At 35.5% G+C, this 20,254-nt stretch overlaps 1 protein-coding gene across 6 annotated transcripts in view; it reads right to left on the minus strand.

Annotated features, from left to right (window-relative positions):
* Positions 1–223: 223 nt before the first annotated feature.
* Positions 224–20,254, minus strand: part of LOC110602407 (arabinosyltransferase XEG113) — a 43,055-nt gene continuing 23,024 nt past the window's right edge. For 2 of the 6 annotated variants that reach the window (XM_021739910.2, XM_021739909.2), the window contains 5 exons: positions 16,537–16,627; positions 16,155–16,253; positions 15,382–15,513; positions 6,255–6,341; positions 224–516 (listed from right to left, as the gene is read on the minus strand). In XM_021739910.2, the coding sequence (XP_021595602.1) occupies positions 349–516; positions 6,255–6,341; positions 15,382–15,513; positions 16,155–16,253; positions 16,537–16,627 (577 nt within the window). In that variant the 3' untranslated portion in view covers positions 224–348. Of the gene's footprint in view, positions 517–6,254; positions 6,342–15,381; positions 15,514–16,154; positions 16,254–16,536; positions 16,651–20,254 lie in introns of all 6 variants that reach the window. The other 4 variants (XM_021739913.2, XM_021739912.2, XM_021739911.2 and 1 more) reach the window with 4 other exon arrangements.

Here is a 20,254-nt window from a genome sequence, read left to right on the forward strand (position 1 = left end):
GGCATGAGCCTTCATCTTCTGTTTAGTAATGAAGTTTTTCTTATATATATTTCATTTCTTTATTCGTATTATGGAAAATATTACAAAAATATATATATATAAAAATAAAAAATAAAAAAAGATGAGAATAAGTAAAAACCAAATTCCATCTAATGTTACAGTGACTACAGCAAATACATCAGCCCTATCTGAAATTATGAATGCAGGTCTTGGATTAATCTGTGTTAGGAATCTGCGTTCTCTTTAAACTTCCATCTAGCTCAGATTCTTCCTAAACTAGCTAAAGCCATTCTCCTTTTTGAACTTTTATATATTTTAATAAATAAAGAGATGCTTGAAGTTGGGGCGTTACCAGAGTGGGTGGTCTTGCTCTGGAGTCTCTGGTGGCATTGGTTTCCAATCAGGCTTCTCGTCCCAGTACATGTCATAGTATATATGTCCAGGTACGTGATTCTCCACGCAACACCATATACCAACATATCTTTTCACACGCTTCCTGAATTTTTCTTCTCTTTTCTAAGCACACAAATAGCATACCATTAATATATGATCAACGAGACTTCAAGTTTTAGGAAAATTACAAAAAAAAATTTTCAAAAATTTATATATATATATATATATATATATATATATTCTAAAATAGATTTAAAATAATCAATAAAAAATTAATACATATTTATCATTCTAACTATAAAATCTGAGAAATGATAAATTTAAATTTATAATCCATCTTTTGTAATTATATTTCTATCATTAGTAAATAATATATATATATAAACTTTAAAATAGATTAATGATGAATTGATAAGTCACACCATTAATTCTCTAAATATTTATGACATGTGACGTAAATATATTTATAATTTTTTATATATTTTTAATTTTATTTTTATATAAAATAATAATTAATATGTAATAAATACAATTTATTATTTTTTAATCACGACCTTTTAATTTCTTATTACTTTCTAATATAATAAACATAATTTTTATTATATTTATTATAATAAATACAATTTATTATTTTTTAATCACTATTAATGTATAACATTTTGATTTCTTACTACTTTCTAATAATAAATATAATTTTTATTATCACTATATGACCTTTTGATATTCTATTATTTTTTAATACATTATATTATTAATATTGTAATAAAAATTTTATTATATTTTTATTAATAAAAAAATTATTGTATTTTTATTTTAATAATAAACAAAATATTAAAAATATATTTATAATATTTTAAAATATTTATTTCTTATTAGTTTTTTAACATTTAGCACAGAATGCATGATTGTACTACTCTCCACGGCCCAACTCAACCCTCTTGAACCCTTTTGACTATTGAAATTGGAATCTAAAATATTTTAGAGAGATTATCTTATTCTTTCTAAATAGTGAAATACATATATATCATTGTTGTTGTGAAGACATTCATAGTAGTGTTCGCTTAACATGATTGATATATGATGTTTTACCACTCAAATTAGATAATATTTGTTGTATATCACAATAGAGATTATAACCTATTTATACAGGAGAGACACTAACTAAACAGGAAGGAAAATCAAGCCTATAATTATACAATCCCTAAGATTAAGTAACTGACCCATCTATCAATATTTACTTCCTATATTAACATATTTACTTTCTATAACTTATAACACTCCCCCTCAAGTTGGATCATAAATGTTAATCATACCCAACTTGTGACATATATAATCAACTCGAGTCCCATTTAGATAGTGAAAATATCTCCTAGTTGTTCTTCGGTTCGGATATGTTGATATTATCTTTTGTTGGACCTTTTCACGAACAAAATGACAATCAATTTCGATGTGTTTAGTCCTCTCGTGAAATACTGGATTGGAGGCAATGTTGATAGCTGCTTGATTATCACACCACAACTTAGCAGGCACCAAATTTGTGAACCCAACTTCTTCCAACAGTTGATGTACCCACAAGATTTCATAAATGACTTGTGCCATAGCTCGATATTCAAATTCAGCACTAGAACGGGAGACCACATTTTGCTTCTTACTTTTTCATGAGACCAAGTTACCTCTCACAAAAACACAATACCCAGTAATTGACCTCCTATCAACTTTCGAGCCTGTCCAATCAGCATCACAAAAGCATTCAATATTTGAGTGCCCATGGTTACCATAGAATAGGCCTCGCCCTGGGACCCCTTTAAGGTAACAAAGAATCTGTCCCAGAGCATCCCACTGGGCAACAGTAGGAGAAGACATAAACTGACTTACCACACTCACTGAATATGCAATATCAGGACGAGTCACCGTCAAATAATTCAGCTTGCCAACTAATCTTCTATACCTTCCAGGATCTGCAAATGGCTCACTGTCTTCTGTGGTAAGTTGAAGGTTAGGGGTCATTGGGCCATTACAAGGCTTAGCACCCAATTTTCCTGTTTCTGCCAACAAATCAAGAACATATTTTCTTTGAGACAAGAAGATGCCTTTCTTACACCGCATAACTTCGATTCCCAAGAAATATTTCAAAGAACCCAAATCCTTTGTATGAAACTGTGTTTTAAGAAATTCTTTTAGGGATGTGATGCCAGCAATGTCACTTCCTGTGATAACGATATCATCCACATATACTACAAGCAGAATTACTCCACTATCAGAATTTCTATAAAACACTGAGTGATCACACTTACTCATCTTCATTCCAAACTGTTGGACCACCTCACTAAACCTGCCAAACCATGCCCGAGGACTCTGTTTCAAGCCATAAAGCGATTTTCGAAGTCTACAAACCTTACCTGACTCCCCCTGAGCAACAAAACCAGGTGGTTGCTCAATATAAACCTCCTCCTGAAGATCACCATGAAGAAAAGCATTTTTAATATCCAGTTGATGCAAAGGCCAATCATGAGTAGCCGCCAAGGAAATAAACAATAGGATAGATGCGAGCTTGGCAATTGGGGAGAATGTATCAGAATAGTCAACTCCATAAGTTTGTGCATAACCTTTGGCCACTAAACGGGCCTTGAGGCGAGCAATAGATCCATCAGGATTTACTTTCACTGCAAACACCCATTTGCACCCAATAGCCCGCTTTCCTGGGGGCAAGGACATCAACTCCCAAGTACCATTAGTGTCAAGAGCCATCATTTCCTCTTCCATTGCAGCACGCCAACCAGGATGGGACAAAGCCTCAATAACAGTTTTGGGAATTGAAATAGAATCAAAAGCAATGACAAAACAACGAGAAGAGGAGGATAATTGATCATAAGAGACACAAGATGAAATAGGATAAGTGCAAGTACGTTTACCTTTGCGAAGAGCAATGGGCAAATCCAAATCAGACAATGAAGGATCAGTAGGAGCAGGATCGGTCGACGAAGAAGCGGGTAGCGGAACGGAGTCAGAGTCCTCTAAGCGTCTGGAATACACATGAAAGATGGGAGGGCGACCTGGCACATGAGCGAAAGGTGTAGGAGTAGTCTGGGGAGACGAAGAGCAAACAGTGTATAACAAGAGGTCATCTTCCTCCTCTTGGGTGTTATAAACAGATGATGACGGAAAAAACGGAGTGGACTCAAAGAATGTTACATCCGCAGACACAAGATACCGATTCAGATCAGGAGAAAAACAATGATACCTTTTCTGACGTCGAGAGTAGCCAAGGAAGACACATTTGAGTGATTTGGGATCCAATTTAGTAACCTGTGGACGAACATCACGAACAAAACAAGTACAGCCAAAAATACGTGGCTCAATAGGAAACAAAGATTTAGTGGGAAATAAAATGTTATAAGGGATATCACCATGAAGGACGGAGGAAGGCATGCGATTGATCAAAAAACAAGCAGTGGATACAGCATTAGCCCAAAAACATTTAGGTACCTTCATTTGGAATAAGAGGGCTCTGTCTATTTCAAGAAGATGTCGATTTTTTCTTTCAGCAACTCCATTTTGTGAAGGAGTGGCAACACAAGAGGACTGATGAATAATCCCTTTTTGTAACAAATAAGATTGAAATTCCCCATAGAGATACTCTTTAGCATTATCACTTTGCAATATACGGATGTAAGTATTGAATTGGATTTGGATTTCAGCATAAAATGCACAAAAAATAGAAAATAATTCTGAACGACTCTTCATTCAAAATAACCAAGTAGTACGAGAGAAATCATCAACAAAAGTAACAAAATACTTAAAGCCAGACTTAGACACAACAGGACAAGGACCCCAAACATCTGAATGGACTAACTCAAAGGGAGACGAAGCCCGTTTATTGACTCGAGACAGTGTAGGTAAACGATGATGTTTGGCAAATTGACAAGACTCACAATCTAGAATAGACAAAGAATGAAACTGTGGATATAACTTCTTCAAAACCGAGAGAGAAGGATGCCCTAAACGACAATGAACATCAAAAGGTGTTAAACGCGTGGAGCATACCAGAGATCAAGGAGATCGAGGTAGTTGCTGATCTAAGACGTAAAGACCCTCTGACTCGCTTCTTCTACCAATAATCTGCTTCGTCGAAAGATCCTGAAAAACACAGTGATCAGGAAAGAATGAGACACAACAATTCAATGCACGAGTGAGTTTACTCACGGAAAGTAAATTAAATGCGAACTTAGGGAGACATAACACAGAGGATACAGAAAGAGAAGGGGTTAAGTTGACATGACCAGAACCCATGACAGACGATTTAGTGCCATCAGCAAAAGTAACATAAGAAGGCGATGTATGAGACTCAAGATTGGACAAAAGGATAGAATTACCTGACATATGATCGGTAGCACCAGAATCAATAACCCATTTGGAGGATGAAGACACAAGACATGCAGTAGAGTTACCTGACTCGGCAATTGCAGTGATAGAGGAGGAATTAGAGGATTTTATAGATGTCTGGTATTGGATGAATTGTGCATACTCATCTGCAAATATCAAAATTCCCTGATCGGAAGATCCATTCAATTTGTGTTCCGTGATTTTACTCATAATAGGAATCACATCAGTTACGGTTGCGGTTTTAATTTCAGCCATAAGGACAACCAACCCAAAACGATAGCAACAAAAGAAATACAGAATCAGAAAACAGTACCAGGCGTGAACAATACCGATGAACAGTACCGCGTGAACAGTACCCGAGAACAGTACCAAAGAAAACACCTTCACCCAACACCCGAACGACAAACAAACCTCAAATCTGACAAGGGGTCGGTGTGGCGACTCCAGCGATGGTGAGATCCAATTGTTACCCTTTACGGATAACCCAAATGAACGGAGCCCTAAGTCTCCAAAAAAATTTTAAAACTTTACGAGAGAGAAAAGAGAAAAAAAATCTCTATAAGAAAGGCTCTGATACCATGTAGAAAGATAATATTTGTTGTATATCACAATAGAGATTACAACCTATTTATACATGAGAGACGGTAACTAAACAGGAAGGAAAATCAAGCATATGATTATACAATCCCTAAGATTAAGTAACTGACCCATCTATCAATATTTACTTCCTATATTAACATATTTACTTTCTATAACTTATAACAAAGGATATTGTCATAGAATATTATCATAAGACAGATGATTCTCCTCCACCATCACCACCACCAACAGTACCATCCACCACCGTTGTAACTTAATAAACTTTATTTTTCTAAAAATATAGTTTCTTAAATAAAATTTATTATTATATATTAATAATATATGATAATAAGTACTAAAAACTTTAATTTTCTTGAGTTTGATGGTACATAAATTTGTACTTAATTACTATTTTGAGTTTAAAATTTTAGAGGAAATGTTATGTTTCTCTTAGTAAGCAGAGGAAATTTATATAAAAAGAAATATTATTTTATAAAATAATATCATACTGTAATAATATAAAAAATTTGTCTGCAACGTGCAGACAAACGACTAGTTTGAAATAATAATGCTTCCGTCCAGTCATTAGCATCTGCTTAGTTGAAGGTTATGAGTGGCCTGTTCTAAGCTAAAGGTCTATTTTATAATATTCTTTCGAGGCTCACTCTGATTCAACAAAGGACTAATGTCCAATTAATGGAAGAACCTAAGAACGGCCACACATTTAAACTTCAAGGTCAAATATTATATGAGTTAGAAAAGGAAGAACACAGCTAAATTATGAAAAGGCAGGGACAGAAAAAACTCCCAAGTTTGCCCTGAGTTTCTCAAAATTTTAGTTTCGACAAGAAAATATAAGATAATAATAATAATCTAGAAAAAAAAAAAAGAACACTTGCCTTGTCCATGAAACCTAGGAATGCATCTTGCATTGAAGAGAACTGAATCACTTTGACATCCTTAAAGGATGAGAATATGGTCTTGAACTGCAGATTACAAGCACACAATTATAGTTTTAAGCTAAGTCTACATGGAGGTCAACATTTATAATTTGAATTTCTTTGTAAATGATTATGTTAAAGCATAACCACAGAAAAAGCACACAAGCTATTGAATGAACTGAACAAAAGACTTAAAATGACTAACCCTTAAAAATAAGTGAAACCAAATTGAAACACGAATTCAAAGGAGCAATCCCAGTTTCTGAAAAGCATGTGCTTACTCCACTTATATTCACAAATTGCCATCTCAAAATTACACCATTTTGCATGCTTATGGCCAAATTTTAAGGATTGAGAATTCTAGTAAATTCCACTAGAAAAGGATAAGAACAAAAACATACGAATAAAGAAGAGGAAAGTATACAAGTTGCATGAGTTAGATACTAGCTATACTATTGATTTTGAGTCATCATTGCTAATTTTCAATAATGTTGGCTGTAACTTTACTCTTTTGCCATTCGGGCAGTTTTTTTGGCATCTAATTAGGCTTCACTGTAGGGATTTTATTTTTTTCTTTATTGCAAATATTTCAAATTAAGTTTGATTCTTTGTGCATAGATACACGAAGCTTATAAAATCAAGATAATTGAAATAAACACAGAAAATTCTTTCTAAATTTATTCAAGGTATTAGAGCATGTGCCTGATTTAGGATTATATTCAATTTTAAATCTTCAAAATCTAGACAACTAAATTTGGTACTCTACTACTTAGATCTGTTTTTCTTCATCACTGCCACTTCCAACATGATAAAAGATTATTTAGACTCCGTCAGGAGTTTCAGCCAATATCGTTTGGCTAAGACAAAATAAGAGAAAAGATAGGATAAAAGACTAAAAGTCTTACTGAAATTCCTCAAAGATTGAAAAAGTATCTTTCTAATAGCCAAGAGAGGCTATTTATAATAGAAACAAAACCCTAATGTACAAAATTATGAAAATACCCAAAATATCTAAAAATAATAATTAAAATACAAAAGTTAGCCTCGGTCCAAGTCTGCCGTAAAATCCAAGACTAGTTACTCCATGTCATTCCCTTCCACTTGTAAAAAACTCGACCTCGAGTTGTCATCAGCAGGGTAGTACTGAAATAGATCTGCCACATTGAACGTCTTGAAAATTTTCATCTCATGTGGGAGGTCAAGAACATAGGCATTGTCATTGATCTTCTGAATGATCCGGAATGGACCAATCTTCTAGGCGTCAAGTTTTTTCTGTCCTCCACCACGCTCCTTGCGTAAATACACCATAACTTGGTCACCGATATTGAAGGACTTGAAACGCCTATGTTTATCAGCTGTAGCTTTATATTTGTCATTGGCTTCTGTAAGGCATTGTTGTACCTGTTTGAAAACACCCACATGCTGCTTTGCCAAGTTGCTTGCTACAATACTGTTGTGAGAACCTGTGGGAAGGGCAACAAGATCAACTGTATGCGCTGGGACTTTCCTGTACGCAACAGCAAATGGTGACATCTTTGCGGAGCTATTGACAACACTGTTGTTAGCAAATTCCACCAGGCCTTGGAGGATTTCACTCTCCTTTGGACTCATCTTGTAATGAGGCAAATTCAATAGTTTTGATCTAGGAATGAGATCAATCTGATATTGAATATCCCGCAGAGGTGGAAGTTTGGATGATTCCTCCACTATCTTAGGAAACTCCTTCAACAGCTCTTTAACGGGTGGTGTTAAAGATGTGCATCCTCCATTGTACCTTTTGCTCTCACCAATAAGACCAGTGTGCCTTCAGATTTCTCAACTGTGCCTGATAGCCTCTGTACTCCCGTGGAAACAGCAACAACATTCTTCCCTTCCACTTTAGAATGTTTAACAGAACCGGAAGGCAATATAGTAATCTTCTTTTGATTCCACGTGAACATGTATGAATTCTTTTTTCCTTTGTGCAACGCATTAACATTGAACTGCCAAGGGCGACCTAGCAAAATTCCACAGCAATCCATATCCACAACATCACAATTAACAAGTTCAGCATAAGATTTACCGATTGAGATAGGCACGCTGCAGATTTTGTTGACCTCAATTGTCGGACCTTCCTTAATCTATCCGACTTTGTATGGCGAAGGGTGCGGCTGTGTAGGCAACTGCAATTTCTCCACCAATTGCTTAGCTATCAGATTCTCACAACTGCAGCTATCTATGATTAGCCTGCAAATTGCCTCTCCTACTCGACACTTTGCCTGGAAAATCTTCCTCCTTTGCGTCTCATCCTCCTGTTTTGTTGAACATAAGATTTTCTTCACCATATAGGTGACCTCAGGATTGGCGGCCATAGGATTGGCGACTGGCTGGGGGTGTGCGGCGGCGGCGGGTTGGTGGATTCCCTGCTGTAGGGTCAATTGTCTGATCATCTCCCTCAATTCTGCCAAAGATGCCTCAATCGCAGCAAGTCGCGCCTCTTAGTTATCTGCCATGGTCGAACTTTGCTCTGATACCAATCTGATAAAGGACTATTTAGACTCCGTCAGGAGTTTCAGTCAATATCGTTTGGCTAAGACGAAATAAGAGAAAAGATAGGATAAAAGACTAAAAGTCTTACTGAAATTCCTCAAAGATTGAAAAAGTATCTTTCTAATAGCCAAGGGAGGCTATTTATAATAGAAACAAAACCCTAATATGCAAAATTATGAAAATACCCAAAATATCCAAAAATAATAATTAAAATACAAAAGTTAGTCCCGGTCCAAGTCTGCCATAAAATCCAATACTAGTTGCTCCATGTCACAACAGGTTCATGGTCTCCTTGCTGACCATTCTCCATTCTCCGATGACCCATATCCCGACGTGTGTGCCTCACACGCCACCTTCTATTAGCGCGTGACATTTTTTCACATCCGGTCTCCGTCGACTTTGGTCTTCTATTTTCAGCCTTTTCCTGCTATTTCTTGCTCTGTTGGATATTGGTTGGGTATTTCTTTGGTTTGGACAACATCTTTTCCCTGTTTTAAGTAAAATTTTGTCTTCTTTTGTCTGTTCTGTTGTTGCTTCTTTTACTCCTTCCGTGGCAAAAGAAAGAGAGGTTCCTGTTTCAAATTCTAATAACCCTTCATTGCAAATCAGCAAGTAGTAGCCAGATAGCACTAATCCAACCTATCCCCATTGGGATTCAGAAAATTATCTTATTATGGATTGGCTCTTCAATTTTATGCAATCCCAAATTTGTAAGTCTTATTAATTACTAAACATTGTTGTAATCACATGCAAGGTACGGGGAATGATGTTCAGATTTATGATATTTGAAACAAGATTCATTGTACTGAGCATGGAGAAATGTCAGTCTCTTAATATTTCTCTGAGTCGTGTATTTGGCTAAAATTTAATTATTATCAACACTTTCAGACAAAATATACTACGACATAGTCAAATTTCAGAAATTGCTTGAGTGCATCTATGCCTTCCTTGCCGGCCTGAACATTAGGGACTCGATAAAAATCCTTTTCCTTCCTTTGAACAAGCTTATTCCTATGTGCAGCAGAAAGAAAGAAAAAGAGGTGCCGTGCTCTACAACGCATCAGTAAAAGAAGCCGGGATGATTATCAATTTTGAACTACCAAAAGCCACTATTTCTGAAAAAATCACTTGCACTGTGATTATTGTGGGAAGCTAAAACATCCCAAAGAGACTTGTTAGAAGTTGCATGGGCGCCCTACTAAAAGTCAAGGAAAATGGAGTGCCTCAAAGACTCGAGCAAATTTGTCAGAGGCTTCCGGTCTCTGACACCTTGACTCTTTCTGGTGCAGCATCCAACTTTGTGAAGTTAGGGAAACCCTTGTTAGCCACTGCTTGCTAACTATGATAATGCACCCGCTTCTTATCTTGCTTCTCCGATTATTAATTCCGGAGTAAATAGACACGTGACATGCTCATCACAAGGCTTCTAAATTAATGTACATGTTCAAACCAAGTTAGTGTCAGAATAGCCAATGGCTCCTTTACCCCTATTTCTGAAATATGTATTTGTAGAAAGGTAATATTTGTTATTTATTGCAATAGAGATTACAATATATTGATACATAAGAAACCATATCTAGAAATGAAAGAAAATCAAACCTATGATCATACAATCCTTAAGATTAAGCAACTAACACATCTATCAATATTTACTTTCTATATTAACATATTTACTTCCTATGACCTATAATACTCCCTCTCAAGTTGGAGCATAAATATTAATCATGCCCAACTTGTTACATATATAATTGTAAAATGATAATATTAGTTGTTGTATTTTACAATAGATATTACAGCCTATTTATACATGAGAGACGGTATCTAAACATGAAGGAAAATCAAGTCTATGATTATACAATCATAAGATTAAGCAACTAGTCCATCTATCAATATTTATTTCATATATTAACATATTTACTTCCTATAACCTATAACACTCCTCAAATTGGAGCATAAATGTTAATTATGCCCAACTTGTTACATATATAATCAATTTCAACCACAAGAATAACCAACCCAAAACAATCAAAATAAACAAAGGATCAGAAGAAAAGAACTCGTAAACAATAACTCGTGAAACAGTGTCCGATGTCTCCAAATGTTACCCTTTATGGGTAACTCAAATGAACAGAACCCTAAATCTCCAAATGTTATCCTTTATAGATAACCCAAATGAACAGAACCCTAAATCTCCAAATGTTATCATTTGTGAATAACCCAAATAAACAAATTTCTAAATCTCCAAATGTTACCCTTTATGGGTAACCCAAATAAACAGAGTCCTAAGTCTCCAAATGTTACCTTTATGGGTAACCCAAAATGAACAGAGTCCTAAATCTCCAAATGTTACCCTTTATAGGTAACCCAAATAAACATAACCCCAAGTCTCCAAATGTTACCCTTTATGGGTAACCCAAATGAACAAAATTCTAAGTTTCCAAATGTTACCCTTTATGGGTAACCCAAAATGAACAGAGTCTTAGGAAATAAAACACGTTTTACCTATCTCAGCCGCTTCTGAAGATGTTGGGATAATTTTAATAATATGGGTTTTACTGTCAAAAATCATTTCAACCAAAATTCTATACTCATTTACCTTCAAACGAATTAAAGGAAGATAACAAAATTTAACCCGGTGAACAGTATAAAAACACCTCCACCCAACACCCAAACGGCAAACGAACCACAGATCTAACAAGCGCATTGCAAGGCAACTTTGGCGTCCTCTCTACGTGGACGATGAGAGACAAATATTACCCTAGATGGGTAACACAAAAGACCAGGAGCCCTAAGTCTCCAAAAATTTTAAAACTTGACGAAAGAAAAAAAATTAAATCTTTACGAGAATAGCTCTGATACCATGTAAAATGATAATATTTGTTGTTGTATTTCACAATAGATATTACAACCTATTTATATATGAGAGACGGTATCTAAACAGAAAGAAAAATCAAGTCTATGATTATACAATCATAAGATTAAGCAACTGGTCCATCTATCAATATTTACTTCCTATAACCTATAACAATAATCAACTTGAATCCCATTTAAAGCCTTAATGAAGATATCTCCTAGATGTTCTCCAGTTCGAATATATCATGTTGAGATAATATTTCGTTGGACTGGATTGGAGGCAATGTGGATAGCTGCTTGATTATCACACGACAACTTAGCAGGCAGCGAATTTGTGAACCCAACCTCTTCCAACAGTTGACGCACCCAACAAGACTTCACATACAGCTTGTGTCATGGCTCGATATTCAGATTCAGCACTAGAGCGAGAGACTACATTTTGCTTCTTACTTTTCCATGAGACTAGGTTTCCTCCCACAAAAACACAATATCCAATGGTTGACCTTCTATCAACCTTGGAGCCTGCCCAATCAGCATCAGAAAAACATTCAATATTTGAATATCCATAGTTACTGTAGAAGAGACCTCGTCCTGGAGCCCCTTTCAAGTAGCAAAGAATATGTCCTAGAACATCCCACTAAGCAACAGTAGGAGAGAACATAAACTGACTTACCACACTCACTGGATATGCAATATCAGGACGAGTCACCGTCAAATAATTCAACTTACTAACTAATCTTCTACACATTTCAAGATCTGCAAATGGCTCACTGTCTTCTGTGGTAAGTTGAAGATTAGGTGTGGTCATTAGTGCACTACAAGGTTTAGCACCTAATTTTCCTGTTTCTGCCAATAAATCAAGAACATATTTTCTGAGATAAGAAAATGCCTTTCTTACACTGCATAACTTCAATGCCCAAAAATTATTTCAAGGAGCCCAAATCCTTTGTATGAAACTGTTTTTTGAGAAATTCTTTTAGAGATGTAATGCCAGCAACATCACTTCCTATGATATAATATCATCCACATATACTACAAGCAGAATTACTCCACTATCAGAATTTCTATAAAACACTGAGTTATTACACTTACTCATCTTCATTCCAAATTGTTGGACCACCTCACTAAACTTGCCAAGACATTCTTGAGGACTCTGTTTCAAGCCATAGAGAGATTTTCGAAGTCTACAAACCTTGCCTAACTTCCTCTTGCCTAACTTCCTCTGAGCAACAAAACCAAGTGGTTGCTCAATATAAACTTCCTCCTGAAGGTCGCCATGGAGAAAAGTATTTTTAATATCCAGTTGATGCAAAGGCCAATCATGTGTAGCTGCCAAGAAAATAAACAATCGAAGATGCGAGCTTGACAACTGGAGAGAATGTATCAGAATAGTCAACGTCATAAATTTGAGCATAACCTTTGGCCACTAAACGGGCCTTGAGGCAAGCAACAGATCCATCAAGGTTTACTTTCACTGCAAACACCCATTTACACTCAATAGCCCACTTTACTAGGAGCAAGGACATCAACTCCCAAGTACCATTAGTGTCTAGGGCCATCATTTCCTCTTCCATTGCAACACGCCAACCAGGTTGGGATTAAATTTAAAAGAACATGAGCCCTAAGTCTCCAAAAAAAAAAAATTTTAAACTCTACGGAAGCAAAAAAATTAAATTTCTATGGGAATAACTCTGATACCATGTGGAAAAGTAATATTTGTTATATATTACAATAGAGATTAGAACATATTTATACATGAGAGACCGTATCTAGAAAGGAAAGAAAATCAAGCCTATGATCATTTGGAAGAAACTGAAATGTTAAGCTGCAAACTAGCAGAAACTCCCATTGAGGGCAATCACAAGTTACAAGCAAAAATTAGTGAATCAGTGGATATTGGCAGATATCAGAAGTTACTAGACAGACTGATTTATCTTTTGCATACTCGACCAAGCATAACATATACAGTCAGCTTAGTCAGTTAGTTTATGCATGATCCTCATGAGTTTTTACATGCAAGTTGTTTTTCGCATTTTGCGATACTTGAAGTTTGCTTCTGGAAAAGGTCTCCTATTCTCTAAACATGGTCATCTCTGTATATACGCATTCACAGATGCAGATTCAGATTGGGCTGGATAGAAGGTCGACTTATGGTTACTTTACACTTGTAGAAGGAAATCTTATCACCTAGAGAAGCAAAAAACAAAGTGTTATTACTCGATCAAGTGTTGAGGCGGAGTATAGAGCGATGGCACAAGGTGTTTGTGAACTTCTATGATTGCAGAGATTGTTGGAGGAATTGAAACTGTTGGAGACGGCCAAACTCCTCTTATACTGTGACAATAAAGCTACCTATCCGGTTCAACATGACCGAATGAAGCACATAGAGATTGATCGACACTGCATTAAAGAGAAATTAATAAATGATGTTTTGAGATTAAATCATGTGACTTCTGATGAAAAGCTAACTTAAGTGTTTACCAAAGGACTCACCAACAAAATCTATAATACCTTGGTTAACAAGTTGGGCATCCATGATATCTATGCACCAACTTGAGGGGGAGTATTGACCAATATAAAAGGTTTCTAATCAGGAGGATTCAGATTTTTGGAATTCTAATTAGGCTTCATTATAGAGATTTTATTCTTATTGTAAATATTTCTAATTTATGTTGATTCTTTGTGTATAAATACTCAAATCTTGTAAAGATTAATTCAATTGGAATAAAATAAAAAAATTTCTCTCAAAATTCGTACTGCGACGATAAAACTACCATCGATATAGCTCAAAATCTTATTCAACGTGACCGATTGAGGTGCATAGAGATTGATCGGTACTTCATTAAAAAAAGTTAATAAATGATGTCTTGAGTTTAGTTCACGTGACTTCAGACAAATAACTAGCTGATGTGTAAGGACTCAATAACAGGACCTATCACACCTTGGTTTACAAGTTGAGCATGTGTAATATCTATGCACGAACTTGAGACGGCAATGTTGACTAATGCATTAGAAGCCATTGTTTAGGCAGTTTTTGTAGCTTTAAATCAGGTTTGATTATGGAGACCTTATTTTTTGCCTTTAATGTAAATATTCTTAATTAGGTTTAATTTTTTGTGTAAAGTATCCAAAGCTTGTAAGGATCAAGATAATTGAAATAAACACTGAAAATTCTTCCTAAAATTCTTCACATTATCACATCGTTGACTGCAATATGGAACCATGTTAGGAACATGACAACCTAGGACTTTATCACACAACATGCAATTTGAGGAATTAAGAAGAGAAGCATAATCTTATTGAACATGACATCTTTTGTCTTTTAAAGAAATGGAGAATATTTTGATAACAGCAAAATAAATATTATTGGTGCTCAGCTATGATTGTCCCATCCCTAAAGGAAGATCCCAAACAATTAAATATCAAAATCAAATGCATATCTAATCCTACATCATAACCTAACACTTCAAAAGCACACTGATGATGCTTTGTTTAACACACGCACATACACTATAAACATTCACTTGCATTGTTTCCTTAATTTGCCAACCAGGTCTACATTAATGTAGGCCCTGTCCAATAAAGTCAATGAACCATCAAAGTTCCTTACGGTAGGTTGAGTAGATATGGCATGAGAAAGCATATTGGAAAAATCTATTATGAATTAGAAAATGTGATACCATAACAGATTAAGTTTGTATACAATTTGAAATACCGTTTCTTCATTGCTGTGATTTGGAAATCTGAGCACCCCTGATCTACTTGTATTGTTTGATGAAAAACAATCGTGTGTTCCTTCTTGACAAAGCTGGACATCAAGCCATGACTCTTTCACCTAGAAATGTCCAAAGGAAAGTTGATATAAGTAATGAGAATTGTGAAAAAGGGTGTTTAATCATCTGATCAAGATATCAAATTAAACTTTACTGCACTTCTGAAGTGCGTCCTGTACATTTATTTTTGAACTTGTAACTTTTGAAGTGTATTTTACAAAGTTTATGTTTTTCATACTTATGTTCTAGAAATACTGGAAAAATAAAGAGAAAAACTTGCTTCATGCATTTAACTATTGATGATTTCCTTCTCAGCTGCCAAGACAATCACAGCTACATTCATTGTCTGCAATGATTTTATGCCATATCATCCCCCATCAATGCCAGCATCACAACAGTTACCCCATTAGCATTACCCCATGTCATTACCACAGCCACCAGCATCAGCAGTAACAACCACAACCACCATTAGCATCATAAAGTGCCATTGACAACACTGTCATCACTATCACTTTTATGGTCTTGGTCATTTCAATGTTTCCTTTAATATTTTTCCAATTATGCTTATGGAAAAATATTATTAAAAGCATGGTTTATAATCCACAATTTCAGTAATTAATAAGTGTCAACAGTTCAGTTGCATTGCACCTCTTGATCTTCCAATTTTGTTGAAGACCAATAAATGTAATCATTAATCAATTACCTGTTTGGGCATTGATGGATTGTCCAAAAAAGAGTACTCTCTGATACTGATACCAGGGCCAAATTCCTCCTCTGGTAACCGTTTTAACATCACATTAACCTGCAAGTAATGCATATTCCTCAATTTTAAGACTAATAATGAAAATCAAACTATAGAGGGTGTCATGCATTTAGGTGCTATTCATATTTTCTTTTCTTCAATTTTCAACCCTAGTTCAACTTCAATTCTATTAGCTCAATTATAGAATTCAATTCAGAAGAAAGATATAAATGATGATTTCAATAAAAGCCAAAGGATACCAACGTTATCACTGGCAGAAACTTGCTAATTTACACTTAAAATAGATAACTACAGTTCACTGAGTCAGAATATGGGGAAAAACCTCAAAAACATGATCCAAAGGGCAGATAAAAGGTTGTCTAGTCATAGTTTCCTTCAAAACTCCAGGATGGGGAAACCATAGCCTATCCAATCTGCACCATAATGGAGGCATGATCTGAATTACACATCAAAAACAGAGAAAAATAAGATAAAGATATAGACTTCTTAAGCACTTTTAGCTATACAGTTCATTTAATCAAATATTATATACACCACTGGTACATGAAAAAGACCTTGTTAAATTTGGGTCAGGCTTAACTCACCCCAAAAACTAGCTCAAGGGGGAGGATTGCCTATGGCCCATATAAGGGGCACATTACCCTTTTCCACAACCGATGTGGGATTCAACACACCCTCTCACGCCCAAAATTTTACTGGTGCGTGACATATTTATAGGAGGTCCCATATCGGATGGGAAACTCTGATACCATGTTAAATTTGGGTCAAGCTTAATTCACCCCAAATGCTAGCTCAAGGGGGAGGACTGCCTATACCCCATATAAGGGCCACATTACCCCTTTCCACAACCGATGTGGGATTCAACAGACCTAAACTTAAATTAGAACCAAAGAAAAATAGGTTTGCTTGAATTAGCAGGCCATGTTTTTATGGCCCATTCTTAAATCCATTTTGAAAACAAAGGACCGTCTGTTGGCCTCTATTCTTGTTGTCCCAGGGGCATTAGAAACCTGGTAATTCCCCTGAACCCTTATTCAATGCTGTCAAAAGCCTCAAGGCCCCAATTGCAAAATGTGCTAGATGCTAGACCTGCCTATGGGCCAGAAACCCCACTTTGGCTGGCTTCACGGTTTGGAGCAGTTTCAATTTGAAACCATTTTTGTCCAAAACAGTCCTGATATGAAGTGTTAATGGTACGGTTCTGGTTCAGCAGTTCAGAACTTTTAAAATTACAATAATGTTAATATTCTATACATTATAAGACATAAGTTCACAAGATATCATTATCTAGTTTCTAGTGTAGAAAAATTAAAGGGAACCAATATACTTAAAAAAAAAAACGAAAGAAAAAAGTTATATTTTATTCAGCTAATTTTGGTTCAGAACTGTCAGTTCAAATCGACAGTTCAAGTTCAATAAACAGTGAACTGGACCACTATATCCTAGCTGTAGATTGATTTCATGAATCTCATGAATATGTAGAAGAGTAATCTTTGTTGTGTATTTTACAATAGAGATTTGAAGAATTTTGAAAAAATTTTGGGTATTCTTGTATTTCAATCTTAATATTTACAATTGGTCTACATTACTATTTATACACAAATAATCATACCTAATCAGGAAGCAAATAATCAAATAATAATTACAAAGATGATTAAGGATCCTAATCAGATCAAATTATATCCCTAAAATCAGCTAGGATCAGCAAATAAGTCAACACTCCCTTTCAAGTTGCTGCAAAAATGTCGCACATGCCCAACTTGCAAATCAAATTATTGTAGACCTTGTTGTTGAGCCCTTTAGTAAGCACATCCGCAAGTTGCCCAGTAAAAGTCACATGAACTAGGATCAAGACACCTTCTACTAATTTTTTCTTTAATGAAGTGCCGATCAATTTCAATGTGCTTCGCCCGGTCATGTTGGACTGGATTTTGTGCTATACTTATAGCAGCTTTATTGTCACAATACAAGGTTATCTTGTCTCTCTTGGGCAATCTCAACTCTTCCAATAACTTTTGCAACCATAAGAGTTCACACACACCTTGGGCCATTGCTCTGTATTCTCCTTCAGCACTTGACCGAGCAACAACACTTTGTTTTTTGCTTCTCCAGGTGACAAGGTTCCCTCCCACAACTGTGCAGTAGCTAGAGGTGGATCTCCTGTCATCAAGAGATTCTGCCCAATCTGCATATGTAAAAGCTTCAATTCAGAGGTGACCATGTTTGGAGTAAAGAAGTCCTTTCACTAGTGCAGACTCTAGGTATCTCAAGTTGTGAAGTACAGCCTGCATATGAGTCTCGTGAGGTGATCAAGCTAAAATTAGTCTCATTTTTCATGTTGTTGTTAATGTTAATATACACATTTTCTACCTAATTTTGTAGTTTTGATCTTATTTTGCAAAAAATGGTGTTGGCCTTAAAATTGTCAAAAGAGAATAAAAGAGAACAAGCTTGGTTTGCCCAAGTCAGTTTGCCCAAACCAAGTTGCAGCTGAAATGGGAGAAGGATGAAGTTGAAATGCAAGAATATATTGCAGTGGAAGTTGAGCTTCACCAACCCAAGGACATGGTTTCAATTATGAGCATGTCTCGACTCTATGAACAGAAAAATTGATCCATATGTGCTGCAAGTCCTTCAACCAATCATTCATTTCAACAAACAATAGAAGCAAAAGGAACCTAATCAGACCAAATTTAGACCTATTTATCATGTTGTTATTAAGGTTAATTTACACATTTTATGCCTAATTATGTGGTTTTGATCTTATTTTGCAGAAAACAGTGTAAAGAGGTAATTTGGTAAAAATGCTCTTAAAACTGCCTAAAAGAGGATAAAGGAGAATATGCATGGTTTGCCCAAGCCAAGTTGCAACTGAAGTGAAGATAAATAAGGAAAGTGCAGATAGCAGAGTGATTTGAAATTCAAATTTCAAATCTTCAAGAAGTCTTTCCCTTGTTAAAAATGTGAAGACACTTCAGCATTGAATTTAGCTTATTCAGGAAGCCAAATCTCAAGAAGACACACTTGCCTTCCAAGAATTCAAAATTCAAAATTCAAAAGAAGGCTCCATCTCAACAAGGAAACTTAGAGCAACACTTTCAGCTATAAAAGCATCACATGAAGAGCCGCACGCCTCCCTTCTTCTACACTTTCGGATTGCAAGCCGCACGCCTCACCTTCTCCAAGCCGCCTCTTCTTCTTCTTCTTCTCTTTCTTTTATTTTTGTGTTTTGTTTCAGCCATGAGTGGCTGAAACCTCTTTTTCTAGTTGAAGATTAGGTGAAACTTTGGTTGTTTTATGGATTGGGAGATCTGAACATATTATGTTTATCTTTTGTTTATTAATATTTATGCAATTTCATGCTTAATTCCATTGTTGGTTTGTTGTTTAGATCAATAGGGCCCATTAATTCTTGATTGCGAAGCAATAATATGTTAGTTTGGATAGTTTTAAGTTCGTAATTGCTTGGATTATTCAAACACAAGTAACTCTTGTTATAAAAACTAAGGAAATTGCATGATCTAGCAATATCACCATACGTTTGGGTAGCAAGAATTAGGTCTCTCTATTTCTTAACGCAATTGACAGTTGTTAGATGCCCAAGGACGTTCTTTGGCAACTTGTTGATTAGTAATTAATTAAAGGACGTTCCCTAATTGATTTATGCTTAAGGAGGGATATGGTGGTGAGAAGCATCTTCCACCTCCATAACTAATTTATTGAATCAAATAAAGGAATATTTGTGTCAATGATCAATCCCAACAATTGAAGTGGATCTAATTCTTCAACTAGAACATTTCTCATTATTGAATTTCTTTAATTTAATTATTTGCTTTACTTTGTTACTTTCAGTATTAGTTTAATTCATCAATCTCAAAACCCCCCCTTTTATTTTACTTTCAGTTTGTTTACTTGGTCTTGATAAGGAAAATAGATAAGTATCAATTCCCTGTGAATTCGATCCTTTTGCCACTATCTACAATTGTAAAATTGTTGATAACCAAAAAGGTTATTTTTGACCAGCTTCGACAACCGCACAG

Source organism: Manihot esculenta, chromosome 15 (assembly GCF_001659605.2).
Source record: "Manihot esculenta cultivar AM560-2 chromosome 15, M.esculenta_v8, whole genome shotgun sequence".
NCBI lineage: Eukaryota > Viridiplantae > Streptophyta > Magnoliopsida > Malpighiales > Euphorbiaceae > Manihot > Manihot esculenta.